Source organism: Lissotriton vulgaris, chromosome 8 (assembly GCF_964263255.1).
Source record: "Lissotriton vulgaris chromosome 8, aLisVul1.2, whole genome shotgun sequence".
NCBI classification, from domain to species: domain Eukaryota; kingdom Metazoa; phylum Chordata; class Amphibia; order Caudata; family Salamandridae; genus Lissotriton; species Lissotriton vulgaris.
The window spans coordinates 969,746,334-969,773,023 of NC_141696.1; the positions used below are offsets into that span (position 1 = coordinate 969,746,334).

The 26,690-nt window shown below is 47.7% G+C and overlaps 1 protein-coding gene across 2 annotated transcripts in view; it reads left to right on the forward strand.

Annotated features, from left to right (window-relative positions):
- LOC147698192 (RNA-binding protein 26-like) overlaps positions 1–26,690 on the forward strand; it is a 1,163,085-nt gene that overhangs the window by 865,184 nt on the left and 271,211 nt on the right. For both annotated transcript variants that reach the window (XM_086934819.1, XM_086934820.1), the window contains one exon: positions 14,027–14,194. In XM_086934819.1, coding sequence (XP_086790945.1) covers positions 14,027–14,194 — 168 coding nt within the window. The remainder of the gene's footprint in view (positions 1–14,026; positions 14,195–26,690) is intronic.

Sequence of the window (26,690 nt, forward strand, 5' to 3'; positions counted from 1 at the left end):
CAGCTGGACTTGGGGATGCCAGTGGTCTGGACACTTCGCCAGACACTGGTTTTGTCTCCAAGCCCGGTCCCCCCCAATCCCCCCCCCCCCTCCCCGTGGCTACGGTGGAGGGGCAACCTTCAGTGTGGTGTTTACGCGGGCAGCCAAGGCCTTGGGCCTTGAGCTCCCCGTCGCGGCCGTGAGGACTAACCACCTCACTGAGGTCCTTAAACCGCAGCCAAGCTCAACAGAGCCTCTGCTTCCGTTTAATGAGGCCTTAGTCCAGGCCCGCTACAGGCCAACCTGTAGATAGGAACGTGGCCAGACGCCACCGCCCGGCCCCGGGCGACCCTTGTTTCCTGTCCACCCACCCCCGAGAGCCTGGTTATTCAGGCCTCTAATTCTCAGACTGCATTCCCGTTGGCTCCGCCTGATCGGGAATCCAAGAGGTATGAGAATTATGGAAAGAAAATATTCTCCTCCCTTAGTTTGGGACTGCGGTCTTCCAACACTGCATGCCTCTTGGGCCGTTACACCCAGTCCCTGTGGGACACGGTCGCAGACGTGCTGCCACAATGCCCGGCGGAGGTCAAGGCTAAACTCGCCCAAGCCCTTACGGAGTGTCTGGATGCGGCACGTTTCTCCATCCGGTGTGGGTTGGATAACACCGACTCACTGGGCAGAGCGATGGCAACGACGGTGGCGATTCGTCGCCACGCCTGGTTGAGGTCCGCCAACTTTTCGGCCGATGTCCAGAATACCCTCATGGACATGTCGTTTGATGGCTGTCGCCTGTTTGGCGACAAGGCATACTATACGCTTGAGCACTTTAAGGACTCCAGGGCTACTGCCAAGTCCTTGGGCCTCTCAGCCCGTGCCAGCAAATGGGTGCCTTTCGCTCCTTTCGTGGCCAAGGAAGGGGCGCCCCCACACGTGCTGCCAGCCACGCTCCGCAGACTAACATCCAACTGGGTGGCGGCCATGGAAATCGCCCTGGAGGCGGTCGGGGACAACGGCGAGGCCAGTCCACACCTTCCACCGCAGCATCCGCCTCAAAACCCTCCTGGTCCCTGCTTTCAGGCCCGTGTGACGCCAGTGGGGGGCAGGGTTCGCCATCACCACTCCCACTGGCGCACTGTCACATCGGACAGGTGGGTGCTGCAAATCGTCAGAAGGGGCTACTCCCTCCCCTTCGAGGCAACCCCTCAAGCCATGCCACCGCGATAACACCACATATCAGGGGATCATTTGTGAATTCTGCAGGAGGAAGTTTCTGCCCACTTGGCCAAGGGGGCCATCGAGCGCGTTCCTGGGCCAGAAGTAGGGTGTGGTTGCTACTCCCACTACTTTATGGTACCCAAGAAGGGCAAAGGGGGCCTACGCCCTATCTTGGACCTACGGAACGGCGTGGTCGCAGCTCATCTGCGCAGGTTGGGGGTTGCAGTCTTCCCCTACCTCTACGACTGGTTGCTGAAGGCGGGCTCGCCCCAGATAGTCGTCAGCCACCTCCAGACGACGGCGGATCTCCTGCACCTGCTGGGGTTCTCCATCAATGTGCTAAAGTCACACCTGTGTCCCTCTCAAAAGCTCCTCTTCAACGGATCGGTTCTCGACTCGGCGCAGTTTCGGGTTTATCCCCCCCGAGCAGCCGGTTTGGGATATTCAGGCTCTGATTCCGATCTTTCAGCCTTTATCCCGTGCCTCGTTAGGTTGACGCTGCGGCTTCTGGGGCTGATGGCTTCCTGCATCCTTCTGGTGCATCACGCCCGTTGGCGGATGCGGGCTATGCAGTGGGACCTGAAGTTTCAGTGGGCCCAGCATCAGGGCAACCTGTCCGACCATGTCCTGATCTCAGAGGGCACTGCGAGACAGCTGCAGTGGTGGCTCACGGACCGCGATTCGGTCAGCGGCAGATCCCTCTCCCTTCCCCAACCGGAGCACGTAGTTGTGACAAATGCGTCCCTCCAGGGCTGGGGAGGCCACATGGGAGAGGCGGAGATCAGAGGCCTCTGTCTCCGGCAGAGTCCCAGCTCCATATCAACCTTTTGGATCTGCTGGTGATTAGTCTGGCATTTAAGGCATTCCTCCCCTCTGTCCGAGGGAGTGTAGTGCAGGTGTTCACGGACACCACCACCGCCATGTGGTACTGCAACAAACAGGGCGGGGTGGGGTCGTGGACCCTATGCCAGGAGGCTCTGCGCCTCTGGCAATGGCTGTAACATCACAGCGTGACCCTGGTGGTTCAAAACCTGGCAGGTTCTCCGAACGCCAGGGCGGACGAACTCAGACGCCGGTGCATGATGGATCACGAATGGCGTCTGAACTCGGACGTGGCGCAAGGCCTCTTTCAGCAGTGGGGGGGAGCCTTGGTTAGATCTATTCGCCACAGAAGAGAATGAGCAATGTCATCAGTTCTGCGCGTTGGAATTTCCAAGGCGGCACTCGCTCAGAGACGCTTTTCGTTGCGAGTGGAGTTGCGGTCTGTTGTACACCTTTCCGCCTATACCACTTCTGCCCAGAGTGTTGAAGATGATGAAACGCGACCGGTCCCAAATCATCCATGTAGCTCCGGATTGGGCACGAAGGTACTGGTTTCCCGAGCTACTCAGTATGTCAGTCGATCCCCCGGTACGTCTGCCTCTTCAGGAGGACCTTCTGTCGCAGCAACAGGGGACGTTCCTCCACCCGAACCTGTCCAGTCTCCACCTCCATGCTTGGAGATTGAGCGGCGACAGTTGAGGCCATTTGACTTGCCTCCTGAAGTCTGTAATATCATTCTGGCAGCCAGGCTTCCCTCCACTAAGTCGGTATACGCCTGCAGGTGGAACAGATTTGTGGCATGGTGCACAGCAAAGGCTGTGGATCCTCTCTCTGCCCCTCTTTCTGAGGTTCTTCTCTTCCTTCTTTCTCTTGCCCAGCAGGGCTCTGCTCTGGGAACTATCAAGGGCTAACTTTCTGCCCTTTCAGCCTTCCTCAGGCTGCCTCATCAGCCATCTTTGTTCAAGTCCCCTATTGTAAATCGATTTCTGAAAGGCATCACACACACGTTTCCACCTGTTACCTTCGTGATGCCTCAGTGGGACTTGAACCTGGTTCTTACTTTTCTGATGTGCGCTCCCTTTGAGCCACTTCACAACTGTCCTCTTCGCCTTCTTACTCTGAAGACTGCTTTCCTGGTTGCCATCACTTCTGCCAGGAGAGTGAGTGAGCTCCAGGCTCTATCTTCTAAACCTCCCTTCATTTCTGTCCATCCGGACAAGGTTGTGTTGCGGACAAAACCCTCTTTCCTTCCCAGCCTTCCACATCAGGCAGTCCATTATTTTGCCCACCTTCTTTCCGCCTCCGCATCCCTCTAAAGAGGGAGGGGCTCCACCGTCTGGACCCAAAACATGGGCTCTCATACTATCTGGATCGCACACGCCAGTTCCGGGTGGATGACCCACTCTTTGTTGGTTACGTGGGCGCTAAGAAAGGACGGGCGGTGCACAAACGGACCATCTCTCGGTGGATCGTGTTGTGCATCCAAACGTGCTACTCTTTGGCTAAAAAGGAACCTCCTGTTGGGCTGAGGGCCCATTCCACTCGGGCCACCGCAACTACTTTTGCCCTGGGCCGAGGAGTCCCCTTGCAGGACATTTGTCAGGCGACTACGTGGGCCTCACTGCACACGTTCGCAAGACACTACAGCCTGGACAGTCAAGGCCGGAGGGATGGCTTCTTTGGCCGTTCTGTCCTCCAGGACTTTCTGGTGTGATTATTGGTTCGCAGACCCACCACCGGGGTTGGTATTGCTGGGGTATCTATTCTAAGGTAAGGAATCTATCACTAACGTGTCTCTTTCAGATGCACAAGTTACTACTTGTGTAACAATATATCTGTAAGAGACATTAGTTAGTGATAGATTCCTTACCGACCCACCCATCCTCCCCGTTCTGCGAACCGATATCTAGGGTTAAGGTCATCCCCTTTCAGGGCCCTAGTTTCAGTGGCACCAGTGTTGGTTTTTAGGTCGAGATAGAGTTGCGCATGTGAAGCATGCGGTCTAGCTCGACAACTATTGTTTTCAGTTTCCTGGGAATCTGAGACAGCTTTCGGCCGGGAAACATCCTTTACAACGCAACTTTTACCACGCAGTGCCTTTACGATGCAACTTTTACAACGCAAACCATTACAACGCATTGCGCTGGGGGGGCGCTCTAGGATAGGGAATAGGTTTAATTTACTATCCAACACCTTCCCAACTATCCACGGGGACTGGAGTTGGAATAGTAAATTAAACTATTTACTATCCAGCGCCCCAAAGCACTATGCGTTGTATAGGCATGCGTTGTAAATACCGCGTTGTAAAGGCATGCCTGGTAAAAGCATGCGTTGTAACGTCATACATCCCTTACGGCCACGCGCCTCTGCTGTCTCAGATTTGTCCTCGTGAGCGCGCCTTTGCTGCTGGCTGCTTGCTGTGTGCGCTGTTAACAAAACAATGTGGGTCAGAAAGTGGCGTCATGCTAGGCAGACAGACACTCGCGTACACCCCCCACACCCCCACCCCACCAACCAGTCATCGGGCTCTTTTAACACACACACACGCATACATACGCATACATACACACGCATACACACAGACACACACGTGCACACATCCCCCTCACACCCCACTCACCAGGTTCTTCTTGCGTGTCCCTCGGCAGCCAGCGGGTCATTCTCGTTAACAGGCAGGGGCGCGGGCTCTCCACGAGCACGGGAGCCCCGCTAGCTAAGACTGAAATCTTCCGGCGGGCACAGGAGCGCCTGCTTCCTGTATTTGTCCGGCCCCGCCCCCGTCCCAACAAAGGTTGCCTGGCTTCCTGTTGATGCCGGGCTGCGCGGTGAGTTTGCTTGTTTTTATTGTTAGCGCTTTTTGCTGCTTGTTTAAAGATTGCGGTGGGTTGACCATGAATTCAGAATCCTTTTCGGAACAGTGGATAACAAATTTGCACGGTATGCTATGTTTGGCTGAATTCGAGATTGCTTGGTTTACCTCTTAAAGTTACGAGGCAAATGCGATAATTACCGCTACAAGCCATAGTGTATTATTGCCTGGATTTGACGAGGCGAACTATTAGTTTGAGGTTATGCCTGCTAATTGTGTGATGATGTAGCCTAAAAGGGACTATTGCTTCAGTTTATGCTTCATAACTGTGTAAGAATGCGGCGTGAAACGGACTTGGACCATTGTCACAACGGCGGATATAGTGTATTGCTTTACAATTGGCGAAGACGAGATTTCCCCTATTGTGTGGTTCGCCGATTTCCTTGTCAGCATGTCCATGGTGCTACGGTTAACTCAAATGCCCCTTGATTGAATGTCTTTAAATATGAGAGACACACTATGTGTGATGGAATTTTGCTCCCCTCTACCCTCCCCCTTTTGTAGTTATTTAAGCCGATTTGGTTGTAATGATTTTTCTAACCCGGATGGATGCAGGAAGTATGACACATGATGTGTTTAATGAATATTTTTAGTGTTTGTACTAATTTAATTTGGCCACTGACCGTAATGGTTAGCCTTAAATAATAATGTTGGCTACACAAATGACAAGTCGCTGGTCTGAAGGTATGTTTTTTTCCTTTTCCAGCCGATTTAATGGGCGATGGTACAGTGGAATTTTGAATTCTCATTCCCTAACCTTGTGGACATTTGAAAAATAATTTTTGTCTACTACATATTGCGACTCAATGAGGTGTGAGTTCCCTACATTTATAGCGATTGGAATTATGGGTTATCAATGACGTGAAGTATGTATTCTTAAAACAGCTTCTTGATTGTTGCAGTTTCCCTTATGAATTATTGTGAAGGACCACCAATAGAAGATTGGTCCCACTGTTTTTATACAGGTGATGGTTCTGATATTTTTAAACACTGGTGATGGATACTTTTTTGGCACACAGGGTGTGATGTTTTTTATCCTTACTATCTTTATTTAAGGGATATCTTTCGTTTTTCGGCCAGTTTGATCACTTGGCTGTTTCTTTCTAGTTTCTTGCTTTGGAAGCCTTTTCTTTCTAAGAAGTCAACCCCTGTCAGGGTATTTTAATTCAAATGCCTTCCTTCTTTTATATCATATAGATTGGTACTGCTCAATACATTTTTGAGTCCTGAACATGAACGAGCAGTGATACAGCGGTCGAAACGCCGTTGACACTTTTGTGGCCTAAATTTATACAAGGACACATTATTTTTGTTTGTGTTGTTCCTTCATCGTAAAATGTAATGTTGTTTGCCACTTGTCTGGTTTTGTAATACGTTGTTTTGTGTACCAGCACCTTGTCTTGAGCGTATCCCTTTTTTGATTTTATGTAATAAGTAATAAACAATAACTTTTGATAAACTCTTAAATAGAATTTTTTAATATTAGGGCTTCTGTGCAACTTTCTTCCTCTTTTCCTTTTTCTTATTCAGTATGATTTGCTGATCTTAGTTTGCTGTGTGTAATTATATTTTGATATTGCTCTTTCTCTTAATCCAACTGTTTGATGTAATTGAATCATTGTTTTCAAGCATGGATCAAGTAAAATTATCTAAGACTACAACTTCCAGAATCTAGAATAAAAGCCAGAATAAGAGCTAGAATAAAAAAGATGTCCAGATGACATGGGATGACCTGGAAACTCTTGCTCTAATATTAATATAGCACAAAAGCACCCAGTATTTACTTAAGATATCTAGGGTGCTCTTTGTTTCCTTTAAGCAAATGAATACTCCTACACAAAAGGTTCTGTTAAGTTATCAGAGGTGCTGTCCTTGAACATGTCGTCTGTGAGATTCTAGTGCTTTTGAGTTAACAGGTGCTGGCCTTTTTATATATCAACTGTGTGGGTTGTCTGGTGCTAGAGAAGGAGTACAGCCACTAGTGTAAGGATTTCAGCAGTGCCCTGATGCATTAGGCTTGCGTGATCTCAGAGGTGCTCTTCTGGTGGACATGGATTCTATGGTTTCTCAAATAATCTAGCAGATGAGCATATCAGTATTGAGGGTTCTCATAAGTTCTGATATTAGCCTACTTGGCTTCTATGATGTCTTCGTGGGTGGGGCTTTAAACTAAATTACTTTTTTTGAGGTCCTCAGATGTGCATGGAGTTTGAGGTCATCTGCAGTACCTAGCCTCATATACATAAGCACCTCTATTTGATTTTTCTTGGATGCATGGGTGCAAGAGTCCCTTGAGGAACTGACCCTGTGTTAACGCATTTAGTGGGTTCTCAGTAAAGTATACCCTCCATCCTATCTATCCTATCTATCCTATCTATCCTATCTATCCTATCTATCCTATCTCTCCTATCTCTCCTATCTATCCATCTATCCATCTATCTATCTATCCATCTATCCATCTATCTATCTATCTATCTATCTATCTATCTATCTATCTATCTATCTATCTATCTATCTATATATCTATCACCCTCACTCTATCTATCTATCTATTGCCCTCACTCTCTCGATCGCCCTCACTCTATCTATCGCCCTCACTCTATCTATCGCCATCACTCATCTATCACCCTCACTCTATCTATCTATCTATCTATCGCCAATAAAATACACTGAACATAATCTTCACAAAAGTTATTTAGATAAGTTTAAGCTATTGCCATTATAAATTACAATAACTTTTATTTAAGTATTAATTATTTTAAAAAAATTAAGTCATTGTTATTTGTAATATCAATATATCTAAGTCACGTGAATACAACCCATATTGCATTACAAATGCTATAGGTGTCACATTTGCGAAAGTTATAACTATTGGCATTGTAAATGACAAAGCTATTAATTTCGCTATTTTCAAAACCAACACATAAATAAAAAATGTCATTTACAATAACAATAGCTCAAACTTTCCTATTGCATTGCAAATGCTTGTTTGACATGGCCTTGGGTTTTTGGCGCGGAAAAGCTGTGTCTAAGAACTGACGTCAGCACGCGGAGGCGGCGTCTAAGTACTCGGACGATGTAATCACGACGCCAACGACGGACGCGGAGCCGCAGACTACGCCTACCGACGCGCAAAGGTACTGCTCCGCAAAAATTTCCGGATCCAATGTGACGCCTGGGGATATTCTAAGGTAAGGAATCTATCACTAGCTAATGTCTCTTACAGATGTATCGTTACACAAGTAGTAACTTATGCTTCTGTCGTGTGATCAGGTGTTGACCAAGTCAGTCCAACAAATGCTAAGTTGTAGACCCCACTGCTGATCCTTCAATGTAGGAAGCTGGCTCCCTATATACTATACCAAAGTAAAGTATTGTGTGCACAGAGTCCAGTGGGTCCCCAAAGGCTTACAGAGGTAAAAGTAGATGATACTTTACTCTCTATTTGTGGTAGTGTGAGCGAGCAGTAAGGCTTCATCAGAGGGTAGTGTTAAGCATTTGTTGTACACACTCACACAAGAAATTATATATCACAAACAAAAAAATGAACTCAGACCAATTTTTTGTATCAAAAATGTGTCTGTTGTATTGTAGTATTTTATTTATAGAACCAATCGGGACTTGGTACTGGTGAATATGATTGTACTTTTCAAGACAGATTGTTAAAAAGCAAGCTGGATGAATAATAACTTTTCTTACAGGTTTGTAAAAATGTGCTATACAGTTGTAATTACATTTGATTACTTTTTAAATTACTTTTCAGGATTACTTTTTCTACTCCGTGTGACATGCCTTGATATCACACTGCGACATTTCCTGGAGAAAATTGAGTAAACAGTTTTTTATCAAAACACAGTTTCTTAGGTTCCCATACAAAACATTCTACACACAACTTTTCAGAAGAAAACACTCAATGCACTCCAATGCTAAAAAATGGGATTATCGTTTTGCAGGTAAGTAAACAGTCTTGAAGGTTGAGTTTCTGGTGTTAGAACAAGGGTTCCCACCAGGGTCAAGGATGCCCTCAAAAAGCACCCTCAGCGGCACTAGATTTGCCGGGTGCAGAATGCTGCTGCCCAAAGTTAACCTATGGGGCTAGGGAGCCGTCCGTTGGTGGCTGCTTATGAGCAGGCCACAAGATGGAGGGAGCAAAGCTCCTAGAGGTAAGCTCAGGGCAAAGGGGGATCCAAGTTGGCACACAAGGTGCACCCACAGAGGCACAGGGGCGGACAGGTGCAGGTTGCTGGATCGATGTTGGGAGCTCTGTTGGTTTCTATGGTGAAGCTCTGGTCAGAATAAAAACTGCTGGCTCAGGCATGAAGATCTTCTGGATGCGACCACTGGTTAGGATGCCGGGACAGCATTCGTTCGGCCACCCAAGTGCGTGGGGCATCGGGTGCAGGGGTGTCTTTTGGCATTTAGTTTTACTTACCGAATCTGGTCGGGGGTAATCTTCCAGATAGAGGCTTCAGGCGACATTGGGAGCCTACACGTAGGTCAGGGATCACCAGATCCCATGTCAGGATCACTGGGTAGACCTTGTGGTTTTGGGCCACTCAAACCTGGGCTGTGGGCGTCTGTTTCAAAGTAGTGCAGACTCGCGGATTTGGCCAGAGGCTGTTTCTTGAGCAAGCCCGGTGCTCAAGGGAGGCAACGTCTTTTTAACTAAGGCAGGACAGGTCCTCGGGGTTCTGGCGGGGGCTGCTCGCTGCAGGACACACCAGGATTCCGCTGGAACAAGTTGAGGTCATCACAGGCCGATATGGTCGGGGGTAAGGTAGTTGGTGTCCTCCTCCTTTACTGCCTTCAGCATGGCTCTTTGACCCTTCTTCTTCTTGCTTTTCTGAGGAGGCAAGGTTCAGGGTTGCCCCTAAATACTAGATTTATGGGCGTTTCAGGTAGGTACAGGTTGGAACCAATGGGTCCCTTCCTTGGGGTGGATACACCCCATATTATGCCACCCTCCAATTGGGGGGGGCGCATAAGCCTCACTCTGGTTGGCTGGGTACCCCCTTCTTCAAGATGGCGGGCCTGAGAGATGTGCTTTGCCTCACCTCCCCCAACTGAGGTTGTCAATAGTGGGCACAACTACCTCCTGTCTTAGGTTTCGTGCTGATTCTCTTGCCCAAAGTGGTGGACCGAACCGGTGGGGGCCAGTTGATGGGAGCAGCAAATGGCTGGATCTGTTCACAAATTTCGGCAAGCCTTGGATGTTACCCTTCATAGACCCTTTCCATCCTGGGGGATGAGGCCTGGCACCTCTGCCCAGGATGTGCTTTGTTTCAGGACCCCAAGAGTGGGAGGCTTTTGACCCAGGGGTCCAGAACCATGTCGGGAGGTGGCAGCTGGGCGAACAGCATTTGTCAGTCAGGACACTATAGAGTTAGGTCGTTTTTCAGAGGGCACCTTGAGTGCATTTGGCATTAAATCCCATACTGGCATCAGTGTGGGTTTAATGTGCTAAGAAGTTTGATATCTAACTTACCAGATTTCAGTAAAGCCATTATGGTGCTGTGGAGTTCGTAATGAAAAACTCCCAGACCATATTCTCTTTTTGGCTTTTCTGCACTTAAAATGTCTAAGCTTACCTATGCCAAAACAGTGGGTTGTAGTCATGGCACACTGGGAGGTGTGGCATGTTGACTCTTCACTTTGTTCTGCACCAAAACACGCTGCCTGCAAAGGCAATGTGTGTGTGTGTAAAGGTACAGGGCCTCTAAGGGTGGTACAATAAGGGATGCAGCCCTTAGAGGCCTTCCTTGGCCACAGTGCCCTTGGTACCTGTGGTACCATTTACAAGTGACTGACCTGTGGCAAAAGAGTGCCAATTTGGTTTTGTGTTCAATGCAGTTGTAGGGAAAGAACATCAGCCCTGGGTACCTGTTTTGCAGGAACCCAGGTTGAGGCACATCAGCAGTTTAGCCAAAGAACTTGGGGCAACCATGCAGAAAGACGGCACTTTCTTACATCTTGGCTACTGGTTCTTAACCTTTGTTGAATAGGAATCTTCAGATGTTTTTGTTGTGTGTTTTTTGTTCAGACCTCCAGCTCAGCAGAGATTATTGTGAGAAGTTGGCCTGGTATATGATGTTCACTAATCTAGTGAACACCTTGTACCAGTCCAAACAACCCTTATGGTGATGGTTGTAAAGTCAACCTTATAGACCACCTAACCTAGAGGTAGCGTGGACAGAACAGTCTTAAGCTTAAAGACTCTTGAGGGCGTGTAAAGCCAGCTGTTTTACCATATGTAACCCCTTGAATACCAAATGAAAGGACACCTCACAGGATATATATAAAATATATATGTATTTATTTACTAACACACTCCTTTGAACTCTTTATGAGGTCAGAGGCAAAAGCACATAACAAGTTACTCTCAGAAATACTTTAAATAGCACAATTTACAGTTGGGCCCTAGGGGCGCGTAAAACCATACAAGAACCACGACTTGGGAAAGGAAGAAGCCTAGGGAATCGCTTAGGCTACACTATCTGACACTTAGGGTAGGAGTAGGAGGCCCACAGGCGGCGCGTGCATTGTCAGTACACTCACGCGAGAGTCAATAGAAAGTCAATGGGAATGTAAAAGGTAAGTAAATGGAGATTTAGGACACTTCCGGTCTAACTAGGAAAATACAACTAACAAAACTAGACACTAGGATAGTCAATCCCTACAGGTGCACCGAAGAACTTGTGTTACCTCACCCACGGGCTGCGGGTGCATAGGTGTCAAAGTGTGTCGGGTTTCCGCGTTGATTCCTATGGAGCCTTGGAAGAAGATGCTGCAGGCGAGCAGGAGGAAGATGTCCGGGTGGATCCAAGGGTGGATTGGAGTTGAAGAAGACCTGAAAGCAGAGGGGACAGAGTTTAGGTCACTAGCCAGTGACCGGGTGGAACCAGGAAGGAACCAGACGTCATCGAGGAGCAATCAGGTGCTGTCGTAAAGCTTGTCTTTGCAGCCACGCGGACCAGGAGACGTCGGACGACCAGGTGCTGGAGAGGAGCTGACCCACGAAGGTTCTCGCAGATGGAAGGGTCGACTTCAAGATCGGAGCAAACAAGCCTAAGCAAAGGCAACCCACGCAGGATACACAGACCAGGAGGGTCTGAGGTACTTCACCTTTTCAAGGAAGCAAGGACCAGTCTGGAGCAACCAGACCAGCAATGGATTTTCAAAAGGATCGTCGCCACAGGGCTACTAGTCAACTGGACAGCAACCGGACAACGCGTCGAGCAGAACACAAGCAGAAGGGCCCCACGCAGATCTCGGTGAGTGTGGAGGGCTGGTCTTCAGTGCAGGTGAAGCTTGGTGTCGGGGTGTCTCAGTCCCCAGTGCACAGCTTCGAGGACGAATCCCAATGCCTTCCACGGTGCTCAGCTGTGCTGGAGTCGTGCAGTGGGGTCAGAGAAGTCTGGGAGTTGGGGTCTTGTCAGGCTCTGTGCTCGGGTTCCGGCGGGAATGGGGACAAAGCAAGCCGTCGAGTTGCGGGATGGTGCCTGGTTGCCCAGGGTGGTCACTCTTTTGCAACAAGGGAGATTTCTTCAGTTTTTAGCTCAGGTGAATGTCGAAGGGTCCAGAGTTTCGTTTCAAGTCGATTCCAGGATTAATCTAAAGTTTCCTGGGTCAGCTCCTACCTTTATACAACTAAAGGGGGCTGGTTTACTCACTAGGTCCCTCCTATGGGTGGGACCAGGAAGGGGGGTGGTTACACCCCCTTTCCTTCTTCCAGTTTCGCGCCAGAGCAGGGGCTGGAGTGCCCCAGCAACCGGTTTGAACTGGGGTATGCATAGAGCACCTAGTGTGCTCCAGGCAGTGTCTCAACCTATTCAGCCCTCCCTGTCCCAATACACATCCTCCTGTCTGGGGTGGTGCTCGCACCTCCCCAAGCAGGAAACCTATTGTCCAAACCTCCGTGACTGGAAGGACTCCCAGCAGAAGGAGGTCAGACTTGTGCCTGTGGCAGCAGCATCCATTTGGTGATGCTGGGGCTCTGGTTAACTTTAACCGGGTACAGTAGTTTCAACATGTCTTCTCCCTCTAGAAGGGTGGAATGCTACCCCCGTTGCAAGAATGTGCAAGGGGGTAGTATTCCAAAGCTTATGACACCTTACACGACATGTTTGGATAAAGCCAAACCAAAGTTAGCATTTAACCGCAAGGATTATAATGCACTTAAAAGTATATGGTATGGCAATATCATAGAACAGCTATAAGGACATGGTTCCGAAAGCTGCAGACAGGCTGAGCTCATGCTAGAGCACCATCTCACACATAACCAAGCACTCTGCCTCCAGGATTGTTAAGGCCTGCCATAGGAGTGACTTATAGGTTACTTTGTGTCTATATGTAAGTAGGTATAGGAATACTACACCTAAGCAAGGGGTGGTTACACGACCTTGCCCCAGCTGAGTAATCAGCCAGTTGTGTCTATTTGAGAGATAGAGAAGGTGACTGTTATGTAGTCTCCTGGATAATATTTGAAGAGCAGGGAAGTTGGGGAAGCAGACGAGAAGAGAGTTTGTTCTTCATTAATGTAGGTATATTGACACGGTGTTAAAGCCCACCTTTCAGTGTATTTAAAATAAATTTAAAAAAACAGTATGGAAATAAATATAGAGGTAAAAAGTGTGTTATAGTTCTTAGTTCCAACCCCTAGATGTCAGGATATACACAGCATGTGAGTATTTAAATGGTCATGCTGCTGAGCAGCTTTATTGGCAAATCATCTGTGTTGTTGTTTCGATGCAGATAATTGTTTAACATAATTCAAACAACTTAGTGTTTTTAATAAGATCATTATTATATATTTAAGTTATTCATCTGGATAAAAGAAATAGTAGTAACATAATCATTTACAGACCGACCTCTTGAAGGGCTGCCTTGTATGTAATTTTTGAATTATTTGGTTTGTTGCGTTTCTATTTTCACCATATGGGTATACTTCTTTAGGCACTCTATCTTTTTGTTTGTACTGTGTGTACTTAAGACTAAAAATTATTACACTAATGTAGACACAAAAATAGTCATACAAGTGATAATTTGGCTATGTTAGCCTTTTAATAATACCCGTTTGTGGATGCATATTTGGGTGGATATTTTTAACGTTAGTATTTTTCTTCTACCCAAACTGCACAGATTCTTATTTCAAGAATGGAGAAAAACAAATCCATGAAGACTGAAGACAAAGCAGAAATTATGAAAACCTTGGATATCTTGACCAACAGCATAACCAAACTGAAAGATGAATTACAGGCAGTATCGTCCAGAGCCACTCCTGCTAAAGTCCTAAAAACCAAGGCTCAGGTATGATATTGATAGTCACATTTTGAACTGAGAACATATCTTTCTCAATGTAAAAATATTAATGCTGTATAAAAAAAAGAAACCTAGCACAATTTAAACATATAGTGTACAAATAGAATGCAGCTGATAATCAGAAATTAGTACTGTGTGAGCTCATTTGCTTTTCCTTTTTAATCATTATATATGTTTTTTAGGGCATTCAACAATGAGCAGCGCCTCTTGTTAGGAGAATTAACCATAATTTCATATAATTCAAATGACCACTATCTTCGCTTTAATTTATTCCTTAGTGCAAAAAGAAGATGCCACTTTTTGTGCTGTGGAAGTAGTCATGAAAAATAACTAAAAGAATCTGTGGATGAAGGACATTCCGGCTATCCATACCACTGCTAGAGTCATCATTTAGGCTTGATAAGTTGAGCTTCATTCTTCTAATGAAAATGTGGATTTTTACATGATGATACTGAGAGGTTTATAAATTCAGATCGAATACCCCTGATGAAGAGCTAGTATTACAAGTAACCTTTCCATCTTGCTTACATTGCACAGTTTTTTAGTTACCACACTATAGATTAAACTTTCACACCCAGGATGGTCTTCCATTGTTTAATTGGCAAACTCTTCATGAAGGTCACAGTAAAGTCAGAACCTTAAAATTGCTGTTGGCATTGATAATGGCTGTGTATTGTAGAAGCTGCAGAGTTCTTTGAGCATAGCCATAGCTCATTGTTTATTTGGCAGTTTTCTATTTTTGACAGACAAGCAAAGCCTCAACATTCAAAATGAAATCGGGGCTCATTATTAGCTCTGCACCGCTGGCAGTAGCTTAAGCCATCTTGAAGCACAGCCACTGTCTGTTAATTAATCAGCAGTCTATTCATGAAAGTTTAACTTTATCATTGCAGTCAGGATTCCACAGGGTCTTTCTCCCTCTCCTCGCTGTGCTATTCTGCTGGGAGTGTCTCAAAACAACTGAAAGTGGTAGCCATACCCAGCAAGAAATGAATGGTTGTTTTAGTACAAAATGAATATGCACTCAACTTCAAGAAATCTCAACATCTGTCCTACCGAAGCTTACAAATATCTTCTGAACTTGCTGCAAAAGGAGACATCTTTTCTACTGCAAGAACAGGTCATTGAATCTGTTCCCCACCCTCGAACAGAAGACGGTACCGATTTAAAATATTATTTGATCTAGGAAAAAGGTCCCATAAGAGAGCTCGGACTGATATTGTATCCTAAACTTGCCAACAAGTTAGTCAAGAAATAAAAAAACAAAAATCAACATGCTTCCTCTCCATCAGAGTTTCCCACAGTTTAAGAAAGGGAAATAGATGTGGGCAGTGGGCTCAAAGATGAATACTTCTGTATTCCAGTGGCAAACACAAACAAGCTTTTAATACTTTTGTAAAGCTCCCCAATTCACTTAGCCAATCTCACAGCACGGTGACTACAAGGAAGACATAACAATAAAGCTTCTGAAAATCAATTGTACCCCGATGGTTATACCTGACATTACTTGAGCTTTACCATGACTATGTCAAACTTATTTGAAAACCTGTTTCAATTGTTTGGTTTTCTGTAGTTTCCTGAACTGAAGGTAACCGGCGGGATAAGGTGCTATCTGTTTTGCCATTACAACAGGAGTGTCTTGTTGTTCATAAGCTTTACTCTGCTGTTTAGACAGAAGTACTTTACAGAGCAGAACTAGCCCTCTTACTATCAAATGTCAAGATGCAGTTATTAGTTAGAAAGCTGCAATTTAGAATATAGTTCTCCAGTTACAATACAATTGCTTCCTAGATACGTCTAGGCTAGCAATTCCCAGTACTTTTTGGAGTACAAGGCTCTCATCAGAGGAAATCAACAAGAAGTTTGTGGAGCATATTTTACATTGCAACTAAGTTAAAGAATCCTTATTGCATTGTTACAGCTTAGCTCTTTTGGAGACTTGATCCATGGGCTCTTGGCAGCTGTTACCGTTTTGAATTTTGAAAAGGCAGCCATCCTAAATAGGAAAACTGCGCTCTCAAGATGACATGTCAGCGCAACAAAATAAATACCACTGCAATTCAGTTTCACATCTTTTCTGAAAATAAATAACAGAAGAGAAACATGTACATCTGAAACTCATTCATGTACTTTTAAAAGCACATTTTCTTTGTCACTTCAAAAAACGAATGTCAATGCGTGCTGACTTTGGCTTAGTCATGTCAACTGAAGCCTGATCATGCTTGATGTATAATTGTTTAGTTAGCATATTTTTTTTTTATATATAAATACGCTAACAGGTGCATGCGTTGTTTGAGGTAATTGATTTCTGGAACAGAGGAAGCTTTTAAACATAATGATATGTCCGTTTATTTTTTAATTTTGATGTTATCTGTGAGTTCAGTCCCAAGAGACTCGATGAAGAGCTTGAGGATGACCGGGACAAGAGAACTGTAGGAAGCTCAGCAGGTGATGTGAATTTTCTGAGACCTGGGTGTGCCTAGGTGGACCAACTGTTGTCTGCTGGATGGGTAAGAGGGGAACCAGTAAAGTATGTGTTCGAGGAATCTGAGCTGTAGATCACATGCTTTGCTTACTCCTGCCATCTAGTGTTGGGTACGGATGTTTGCAAGATGTTTTTCTTCGAAGAAGTCTCTCCAGTCACGAGGTAAGGTGACGGCTCCTTTCGGTGATAGTGCGCATGGGCATCGACTCCATTGTTAGATTGTTTTTTCCGCCATCTGGTCAAACGTGTATTGCTGCGCTCTGGTGTAAAACCATTTCCGGGTTTCCCTTGGTGCACAATTCACTCTACCCTTGTCAGTATTGTTTTGTACGCGTATCCTACTTCTCCGCGTGTCTCATCGGTTGAAATTATTATTATTTTTTTTGATTGGAAGACTCGTGGAATGCCGTCTGGCCTAACCACGTCAGTCCACCTCGCAGTCGATGGAACAGACTCAATTCAGTCCTCTGTGCCATGCAAAGTATCCGTGCACCTACTTTTGCTTTTATCCAGAGCACAACGAACAGGACTGCGACACGTGCAGATCATTTTCATTGAAGAAGAATACACGCCAGACCTATTCGGTGAAGGATCCGAGCAAGAAATATATATATATTTTTAAAATTCTTTCAATTCAGATTTTGAGGTACAGTTGCAGCATAAAATTACACATGAAACATTGCTCAATCGTTCAATACAACTCCTATCTATTAATTATCTTATTCTCATACACATTATACGTTATATGTTGATCCATATGCCCACACAATTACATAGTTAATGTCCAGCTCTCCTTAATTTATTTCTGATTTATGGGTCACTGTCGATAATGCACATAGCCCTCCCCTATAGGATTTCCAACCTCCCCATAATCGTATCCATTATCTGGTAGCGACATCTAGCCGCACATTCCTTAACTTTGAATATCTCCCCAGGCGTCAGCCTGGATTTGGAAAATCGTTTTCCCAGCAATACCTCTGCACGCCGGGAGGTGGCGCGCACGGCTCCGTCCTGACGTCATCCAAGGAAGTGACGTCAGTGGAGCCACATATACCCCTCCCGGCGTGCTGACGTTAGTTTTCTACTTTTCCGCGTCCTAACGCAGATCCGGGAAAGTAGTCCTTGTGCCTGTTATTGTTTATTACAGGCCTTTTCGACACCCTTTCGTGTCCAGGTAAGGTGTGTGCGATGCCCTTTGTAGGCTTCAAATTGTGCCGTCCTGCTCGCGACAGATGCCAGTGACGGACCCTCACGTACTCTGTATATGGTGCTTGGGAGTGCAGTGCGACGTTTACCGCATGGAGCTGCTGTCTGCCCGGATATACTGAATGGACCCCTCGCAATGCAGGTCTCCTTCTCCAGCGGAGTCGTCCACGCGGCAGGGCCCCCTCCCTGGCGCGCCTCCGAGCCTCACAGGGGGGTAGGGACTCAGGTTGGGTCACTGCCGGCAGGTTTTCCCTCGGCTCCAACCGAGTGCCCTGATTCTGACACCAGAGTCTCCGCAATGTTGGGACACAGCCCGGAGGGGCATACCATGACATCTAGCCCTTCCGAGGCTCCCTGTGATATCGCTGGAGGTGGCTGCGGCGCGGTGCAAGTCACCTCTTCGGCGCTCCCGCATGTTTCCACCTTAGGAATGTTGAGTCGATGCCGGTCCAACTCCGAGCAGCGCTGATGCTGGCTCGACTAATCGAGGCCTTTTCGGAGGTCGCCGATGCCTGCTCCACTCAAGGGGTCAAGACCTTTTCAGAGGTGGCTGGTTAAACTCGGGCAGTCGATGCCTCTTCGGGGTCGCTGACTATTACTCCGCTTCGCTAGTCGGGACCTTTTCAGAGGTCCCCGATGTCGGCTCGACGACGCCTCACGCTGATCGACGTCTGTACCGTCTCTGCCTTTATTGATGGAAGATGCGGTCCCGGTGGGTTCACCACCCCCTGAGTCTTTCAATGCTCTCCAGCGCAGTTGTCTGTGGAGTGTTGGCCTACTCATTCTGCTTCTAAGCCTCTATTAAGTGGCCGGTTTAGCTTGTGTCTATCACCTACTGATGACTTGTTCTCACCGCCTCACTGGGCTAGTGGAGTGTTTGTCAGCGCTGGTTGCAGTGCTGCACACATTTTAAGCCTGTAGCCGCCCCCAGTCTCTAATCCTTCAGAGCATAATTTGCTGGATATTCTCCACCAGGGCGCGGGGCACATTGAACCATTGTTATCCTTTTGCGGAGTCATTGTTTGCCATCCTCCTCGGAACATGGGCACGGGCCTCCTCAGGGGACCCTGTGGATTGGGCTTTCAGGCAGCACTCTCTATGACTCCTGTTCCATTGCATCCTTCCACTCTAGAGTCTCGGTGGTTGTAGTTATATGGCCGCGATGTGTTTGCATCCACTACCTTCGAACTCCGGTCCCTCAACACGTTGTGTGTTTTTGTTCGGGCTCAATTTGTCCTTTGAGACACTGTTGAACGGCCACTCCCCTCCTTGCCGGAAAACTGTTGTACCGATCTGGGCCGCCTAATCCGTGACGGCCATGGTATGGTGCAATTTTCGATTTGGTCTGCCATGGACACTACTGACTCCGTGGGTCGGACTATGGCCAAGTCGGTTGTCATGTGCCGCAATGCGTGGTTGCGCAATGGCGTTTTCCCAGAGCATGTTCAGAAGCGGCTTAGAGCTCTACCATTAGATGGGGGTCTCTCTTTTTGGCGCCCATGCTGATTCGGCGGTCAGACACCTCCTGTCTCTATTGCCTGTTTTCAAGGTTTTAATCCTCTGGGAGGATTTTTGATTTCGTGACAGGCCATCATTTTCTTCTCTGTTACCTATTCTGGTACAGCTGGTTTAGCTGTGTTTACCTCTCTTTTGAGCTTCTGCCCACAACCTTGTCTCAAGTGGAACCCTTCTTTTGTAGGTTTGTGCCATACCCTTTATGAGGTATTTGTTGGCAGTTATATTGCCACTCTTCCTTGCCCGGGAAGTTTTGCTGCAAGTTGACTCTTCCTCCTGTAGGATGTCTCTACTGGCGAAATTTATCGGTTAGTCTCTCTAAGAGGGGTTTCAATGGGTCGTCTACGGTTGGTCCGTAGTACATCCATGCCTTCGTAGGGGTGTTCTTCCCTACTGTTTGGTTGGAGTTTTGTGTCACCTGTTTTTTCCAGGCGTGTTCTTGCAGACTCACTGTGTCTGTTGCCTGTCTACGGGTGTACAAGGGTCCCTGGGAGGCAGGTCTCTCTGTTTGGTTCCAGAACAGTCTCTTCTGTATTCAGTGAATACTTGCATGCGCGGTCGGGGTTCTTGCCTCTAACAAGGGGAGTTCAGTCTCGGGTGTGTGTTGCCTCCTCCCCACTTTCCTAACAGGTCTCTGGACCCTTGCTTCTCACAGGACAGGGGGTTTGGTTTTGTCCGCTCCTGCCCTGTGCATTTTTCTTCATTCTTAAATATGTGGCTCTTGTCCATTACTTTCTGCCTCCGGATCTGTGCTCCGCCCCATCTGTTTCTCCAGATGTGGGTTCTTATGTACATTGTAGCACTGGTATTGACCTCCCCACCAGCTGTTTTTCTGGGGGTGAGTTCTTACTCTCATTTCTGCCACAGTTGCTTCTTTAGGGGGCGTTACTGTGCATTTCTTCTTCTTGGCATTCTCCTTGTTGGTAGAAGGTGTAGGTCTATGCCGATGTGTGCTTTTGGCGACAGGCTTCTGTCTGTGCTTTTTCTTAATCCATTACTGGCAGTCTCGTAGTCTACGTTCCTGCCTGCTTTCTATGACTGTCTACCGCACACCGACCGATTCCCCTGTTAGGAGTTCTTCCCTTCATGTATATATGACAACATTCCTACCTCTTATGTAAATGTCGTAGGTTCTTCGTGTCACGGGGGTGCTCACATACTAGCTTCTTTTGCCCTAGTTTCTAGCCTTCTTGCTCACTCTCTCCTTCGGGATAGAGTCCCCTATGTGTTCCTGGCTTGCAGTTGTCCCCTCACGGTGGTACCGTTTATCTGCATGCCTACCTACTGCGCTTTTGTGCCATAATGATTCTTTGTCTCTGTCGGCACTACTCTTTGGGTTCGGCCCTGCCACTGCTGTCACATGTCCTAGGGTACACAATTGATGTGTGTTCTTTTTTACACACAAGGGCCTCCTGTTGCAATTCCAGTTCTTGGCAGAACAGTCTTCGGACTGTCCCCTGTATCGGTTTGGTATCCGCTCTGGTTAATGTTCAGGCGTTATGCTCTACCATTGTCATGTTCCTTATGGAGTTTTCTGGGTCTTATGTCAGTTTCCTGACATTGCGGTTCCCACTGTGTTTCCTCTAGCCTTTTGATAAATATTGTGAGAAAGTGCCATCTTTCTTGCATTGGAATGCCCCCACTTTTTTCTGACTGCTGATGTGCTTTGACTGAGTGTGGCCTGGGCTCCTGCCAACCAGGTACCCAGGACCTGTGTTCCTTCCCTAAAACTGTGTTGAAACTGAAACCCAATTGGCATCTCTGGCCACCTGTCAGCTCCTAGTAAATGGTACCCTAGGTACACAGGGCGTGGTGACCAGAGGAGACCCCTAAGGGCTGCAGCACTTATTGTGCCACCCTTAGGGGCCCTGTACCCTGGCACCCACACACTGTCTTTGCAGGCGAAGTGCCTACGTACAGAACTAAACAAAGAGTCGACATGGCACACATCCCTGTGTGCCATGCCCACAAATCCACTGCCCTGGAATACATCAGTTACCCCTCTAGCTGGGTGCCCTATGCCAGTGGTGAGGGCACAGGTGCATGAGCCCTGTGCCCCTACAGTACCCAGTGCCATTCCTGGGCACTGTACGTGCAGTGATGCCATTAAGAGTATATGGTGCTGGGAGGTCGACATTACGAACTCCACAGCACCATAATGGCTACACTGAAGACTGACAAGTTTGGTATCAAACTTCTCAGCACATTAAATCCACACTGATGCCAGTGTGGGATTTAATGAGAAATGAACCATAGAGGGCATCTTAGAGATGCCCCCTGAAACCTAACCACAATCCACGTATGGGCTGAGTGGCTGCAGAGGCTGCCACACAGCAGACATGTTGCTGGACCCCTGGGTGGAGACCCCCTGCTCTCCTGGGACTCCTGCAACAATGCACATCCTGGGCGATGTGCTAGGTCTCCCCCCAGGATGGGCAGGGGGAAGCTTCAAAGGCATGCCGCCTCTGAGCTTCTCCAGACCATTTGCTGTACCCAGCAGCGGGCCCCCACCAGTCTTGACCCCCACTCTGGCAGGAAGACTGGCGGGAAAAACTACATCCGGAAGGGGCGTGTGCCAGCGTGTGCCAACCCCACCCCTCAAGTGGGGGAGACGATTTGAAGCACGACCCCAGGCTCCCGCCATCTTGAAAATGGGAAGCCTTGCCCAATCACAGATAGGCTCCTGCCCCCCTCCCACAGGAGAGGAGCAGGCTAGGGGGTGTACCCACCCTAGGACAGGGACCTATTGGTCCCTGCCCTTGCCCTACCAGTAACGCCCCCAAATTTAGTATTTAGGGGCTCCCTGAACCTTCCTTCCATAGATCCCGATACGAAAAGAAGAAAGAAGATAAAGAGGAAGAAGACCCACCATGCAGCTGCTAACAACAGGACGACCACAACTGACTTGGCCCCAGCCCTACCGGCCTGTCGATCCTGGAACCTTATCCTGCCTAACCCCGGCGACTCAGCGGACAGCAACCGTGGGACACCGAGAGGACCTGCCTGCCTTGACCCTCTTAAAGACTGTGACTCCCATCAGCAGAGGCTCTGATGAAACAACAACCCTGGCCCGTGCCCAAGTGATCCAAGACCACGAGGACACCCCCCCCCCCCGGCCACTGGGATCCTAAGTCCAGTGCCCAAAGACCCTCCTCGCCGACCCAGACGACGCCTGTAGACTCAGAACCAGGGGCCCCACAACCACGACCAGCTGAGGGTAAGCTTTTCCGACACCCAAAGACACCCGGCGCCCTGCAACCCCCTGCGCCTTCCTTTGGGGTACCTACCAGTGCTCCAAGATCCCTACTTACCTCTCGAAGTGGTGGTTGCCCCTGAAGAGTCTCCGTCCCCAAGCCTGCAGCCTATGTTAAATTTTTTACCTTTCCCATTGGATAACATTGAGCGCCCGACCGCTCAAAAGCACCCTGCACCTAGCCGCCCGAGTGCCGCTGGCCGTGCCACCTTTGCCCTATCCTGCTTCCCCATTTGCCCTGAGCAAGTGACCAGGAGCCCAGCTCCCACAGCCGCCGCCTGCTAGCCAGCAGCCACCAACCGGAGGCCCCCTGACCCTCATTGGATAACATTGGGCCCAACTACCTCTGCACTCGGCCGCCCCTGTGCCAACTGTACCTACTGGACCCTGGGGGACCCCTGAGTCTATGCCCAGAACCTCAGCTTCACCAGTCGAGTACTCACCTGGAAACCGGTAACTCACTTACCTGCCATTGGATAACATTGACTGGCTTGACTCGAAAAATCTTCTAAGTGTGAAGTTTTGGAAACTTAAAATATTCATATAAAATCAACCGCATTCCGAAGTACTCTCCTGTGATCAGGAGAGAAGCCAGTACTGCACTTTGTAGCCCAGTACTGAACCGCAAAAGTAATCCTTCCCGGTTTTACTAGTAACCTGTGTTTTCTCCCTAGGAATCCATTGTCTGCTGTCTACTTTTGAAAACTTGAAATATTCTTTAAAAATCATACGAAATACTGAAACGAAATTACTTACCTGTTTTAAGCTGAGACCCCAGTCCTGGACCTAGGAGCCCAGTAATGGATTACAAATGTAACGAGATTGTACTTTACCTGCACCCTGAATTTTCTCCCATTTGATAACAGTGCCAGATTTTTGTTGAAAAGTTTTTAAGTGTGAACTTTTAAAATCGCTTTATATTCCTGAAAAATCCCTGCAATATCTAAAACGTTTTCACTAAATTGTTTTCAGCTTAGACCCCAGGACGGAAACTAGGATCCAGTCCTGGAACTTCCAAAGTAATCTACAAAGTAATCAACTGTGTTTATAAAGGAAAACCCATTGAGCTCAATTCTAAATTGTGTGTAGAATTGTGTTGCCTACTGCAACCCCTGTACCAATTGTGTTTACAAAGTTGATTGCCTTTCTGCAAAGTACTGATCTGAGACCTCTCATATTGAGAACAGTATATTTTGATACCTGTTGGTTCTAAAAATAAAACAACTAGATCTTTGATATAAAAACAATTGGCCTGGAGTTCTGTTTTTGAGTGAGTGAAACCTTTTGCTGTCTGAGTGTGTACAACAAATGCTTTACACTGTCCTCTGGTACTGCCTTACTGCTAGACAAAGCTACCACTTTAGAGAGTAAGGCCACACCTGGCTTTAACCTCTGTTATACCTCTGGGGTTTGTGGACTCTGTACACACTGTACCTTATTCTGGTCCAGTATATAGAGCCACTTTCTCACAAATATGTGCTCCTGGAACATGTCCTGGAACATGTTTCCTATGGGGTATGGCTTTGTTATTTATTCTAAGTTAAGGAAACTGCGGCTAGATGTCTCTATCAGATGGAAGAGTTACTTACCTTCGGTAACGATATATCTGGTAGAGACCGTCTAGCCGCAGATTCCTTAATGGCCTCCCATCCTCCCCGCTCTGTGAAAGCCTTTTCATATGGTGTTTTCCACCTACCCCTACCCTTTATGGTGGCCTTGGTCTTTCGAAAGTGTGCTCTTGCACCTCACTCTGGGGTAGGGTGTGTTGTTCTGTGTAGTGCCCTTCGTCCTCCCCTCCGTCCTAGTGTTTGGTGGGTGGTGTGTTCTCCCGCCTCCAATTTGGTGCCGATGGGGTTGTTCGGTTTTTAAGCCCGTTGGCTCTTCGAACTGTCCATGTTTTTACGTGGTTGAGGTCTATACTTTTGATTGCCTTCTCATGTTGCTTCACCTGTGTTTCTCAACCATGGGGTTATTCTGTTTTTAATTTCCACCCACTATTCACACCTGTGCCTCCATCCTTCTATAGCAGTCGGTTTGGTTCGGTTCCCTTCGGTGTTACACTCCTTCAATCTTCGGAGGGTGTGTGTAGTGAACTTTTTGGTGGTGGTTCACTTCTAGTCACTTGTTTTGCAGAATTTTGCTTCAATGAGGGGGTTCTTTTCAAATCCCTCCTGTAGTGACAAGCTGTGTCTGGCTTGTCCTATCTTTTGTGCCGTGGCCGTTACCCCCTCCAGGTGGGGCAAAGCGTGACCATTTCATGGACCCTTGCTTGCAGCAAGTGTTCTGTGAGTTCTCTTTAACCCCTCTGGGTACTATGGGCTTTTTCAACTTCCTATTGTTTCGCTTTTTAGGTCTCGCCTGTCGATGCGCATGCGCATCGAGCTTGCGAGACTATGGGGGCTTAAACAGTCTTTAACCAACTTGCAAGGAATCGTGGCGATTCCTTGCAATGGCCGTGAAATTTAAGCTCAATGCGCATGCGCATTGACATTAAAAGCGCGTGCACATGCCCCCAGCCGCCTGCCTTGCATGTCTTTCCCCTCAGGCGCACCCCTCCCACACCCCCGCTCCGCCCCCTCCCCTGCCTGCCGTGTCGCATTTCTTCACGGCACCTCCTCTCATCAGTTCCCCAGCAGCATCTTTTCCCCAGCCTGCCGAGAGCAGCTCTTCCTGCTCCGCCCTCTCCCCACTCTGCCCTCTCCCCACTCACTCTCCCCTCACGACGCCCCTCCCGATCCGCCCCCTCCCCACACTCTCTCCCACCACTCTAGCACTGCTCGTCTTCCGTGAAACTGTCTGTTCTGCCTCGAGCGGAACGAGGCTCAAGACGGAGCTTGCCCCTCAATTCTCCTCCCCCTCCCCAACCGCCAGCAGGGCTTCAAAGGGAGCTTGCAAAGGGAATCCGCAATGAAAGCCCCCTCAGCCACCCACACCAGCAAGCCACACGAAAGTCTTACCAATAACAAGATCTATTGCCCTGCACAAATCATTCTTGTCTTAAACCCTAACCTGCACAAATCATTTTTGGGACAATGAAACAGACTTATTTGTTAACAAACTTCTACAGCCTTCGACATCTGTTCCCCAACCCACAAACGCCAGCACCTCCCCTCTCTCTTCCCGGACACAGCCAGGCTCGCAATTCCACTCCCCCTCCCCAGACGCCAGCCCCTCCCCTCTCTGTCCCTGCACACAGCTTCCCGGACACAGCCAGGCTCGCAATTCCACTCCCCCTTCCCCAGACGCCAGCACCTCCCCTCTCTGTCCCTGCACACAGCCAGGCTCTCACAACACAATAAACGAAAGACTTGAAACTGAAATCGTCGACAAAAACAAATAATCACAGAAGAATTACAAGCTACATCGCCGTATACATTCCCCATTCAGCAGGCCTACTATTCCCCCCCCCCCTCCCTCTACAGCGTGCTACGCAAAAATTAGCGATTGTATCTATAGCCTTGCACCTAAAAAACATTTACTAATTTGACATGATTATAAACAAAATAAAAGACACAGACTCACTCCCATTCAGCAGGCCTACTATTTCCCTCCCCCTCCCTCTACACAGCGTGACATCATTGGTATTACGTTATTAAAACCTTTACAATGCTTTGGAACAATAAGTACATGCAAACATTTACAGTAGGTCTGTTGGGTGAGAAGGGAGATTGATTTTTAAGAACGATTCAAACACAGAGCCTCTATCACATCCACTTGACTAAACAGTCCTCCCAACCCCCCCTAACCCCCAACAATACGTCGGACCTGCTTGGACCACTCTTCAATTCCATTTACATAAACACACAGGCCACAGACTCCAAGGCTTTCGTCAACAAAACTACAGGACGCTAGAGTACTTTAAGCGCCGTCGTCAAGATTGTAATCACTTGTCAAGTTGCTTTTGGGATATGCTAATTTTGAACAGCAGGATGCGAGCCGGGTGTTAGCCCGAGAACCACAACAAAACAACAACAAAAACTCCCACTGAAAGAAAATACTAACACTGGAAACATGATGCTTTTTTA